At 49.0% G+C, this 1,358-nt stretch overlaps 1 protein-coding gene across 1 annotated transcript; it reads right to left on the bottom strand.

Moving 5' to 3' along the window:
• Positions 1-368: 368 nt before the first annotated feature.
• On the bottom strand, positions 369-806 carry LOC138360045 (uncharacterized). Its single transcript, XM_069319980.1, has one exon. It carries the CDS (start codon positions 804-806, stop codon positions 369-371), a length of 438 nt encoding a protein of 145 aa, XP_069176081.1.
• Between the last annotated feature and the right edge of the window lie 552 nt (positions 807-1,358).

The following is a 1,358-nucleotide window of genomic DNA, read 5'->3' as shown; positions in this document are numbered from 1 at the left end:
ACACACATACACATAAGTAGACAATTAAAAGTAAAAATAATATAAAAAATTTAGTAATCAATCCAGCGTAATTTGAATCATAATTACGTAGAGAGAACAATGACATAAAATACATCAGTATATAACAATGCCAGTACTTTATCTACTTATCTACACACCTACTTTACATACCGAAATGTAAAGAAATCAAGAAAGATTTCCAAGGAATCAAATCTGGAGTTTTGTCGCCAAATCTAATTTCAGAATGTTCTCAGCTTCTGGTGAGGCGCTGAAATAAGATACAGAATTGACTGAAATATTGAAGGTGACGTCACAAGGTGTTTGTGACTCTTGCGTCTTAACTACGTCAAACACAAGTTTATCTTACGTTAAATTACGTTCATGAGATCAATGTAATTTTGGGATGAATTGAGTACTAGGATGTCGTAAGAGGTGGGAAACATTGCGTCCTGGAGGTCGTAAGAGGTGGGAAACATTGCGTCCTGGAGGTCGTAAGAGGTGGGAAACATTGCGTCCTGGAGGTCGTAAGAGGTGGGAAACATTGCGTCCTGGAGGTCGTAAGAGGTGGGAAACATTGCGTCCTGGAGGTCGTAAGAGGTGGGAAACATTGCGTCCCGGAGGTCGTAAGAGGTGGGAAACATTGCGTCCTGGAGGTCGTAAGAGGTGGGAAACATTGCGTCCTGGAGGTCGTAAGAAGCGGGAAACATTGCGTCCTGGAGGTCGTAAGAGGTGGGAAACATTGCGTCCCGGAGGTCGTAAGAGGTGGGAAACATTGCGTCCTGGAGGTCGTAAGAGGTGGGAAACATTGCGTCCTGGAGGTCGTAGGAGCTGGGAACACCCTATGGCTGTAATTTGCGAGGGTCGTCGCGAAGTCGTGAATCTCGGCGATAACTTTTGCGAGAATCATTCGGTATAACTGACACTCTATCACGACTGTGTCGTTCCGTAGGTCGAGTTACTCACCCCCCGGGTGATGGTACTCTAGCGGCTACCAGTGTTGGGTACTGTGGGAGGAGGCTACCAGTGTTGGGTACTGTGGGAGGGGGCTACCAGTGTTGGGTACTGTGGGAGGAGGCTACCAGTGTTGGGTACTGTGGGAAGGGGCTACCAGTGTTGGGTACTGTGGGAGGGGGGCTACCAGTGTTGGGTACTGTGGGAGGGGGGCTACCAGTGTTGGGTACTGTGGGAGGGGGCTGTCAGTGTTGGGTACTCTTGGGGGTTACCAGTGTTGGGTACTGTGGGAGGGAGCTACCAGTGTTGGGTACTGTGGGAGGGGGGCTACCAGTGTTGGGTACTGTGGGAGGGGGGCTACCAGTGTTGGGAACTGTGGGAGGGGGGCTACCAGTGTTGGGTACTGT

This window comes from Procambarus clarkii, chromosome 94 (genome assembly GCF_040958095.1).
Source record: "Procambarus clarkii isolate CNS0578487 chromosome 94, FALCON_Pclarkii_2.0, whole genome shotgun sequence".
Taxonomy (NCBI): Eukaryota; Metazoa; Arthropoda; class Malacostraca; order Decapoda; family Cambaridae; genus Procambarus; species Procambarus clarkii.
Note: the sequence above shows the minus strand (reverse complement) of the source record. Positions and strands in the feature narration are given on the sequence as shown.

Coding starts and splice junctions, on each gene's coding strand:
- LOC138360045 (XM_069319980.1), bottom strand. CDS start 806: ATGTTTCCCACCTCTTACGACCTCCAGGACGCAATGTTTCCCACCTCT.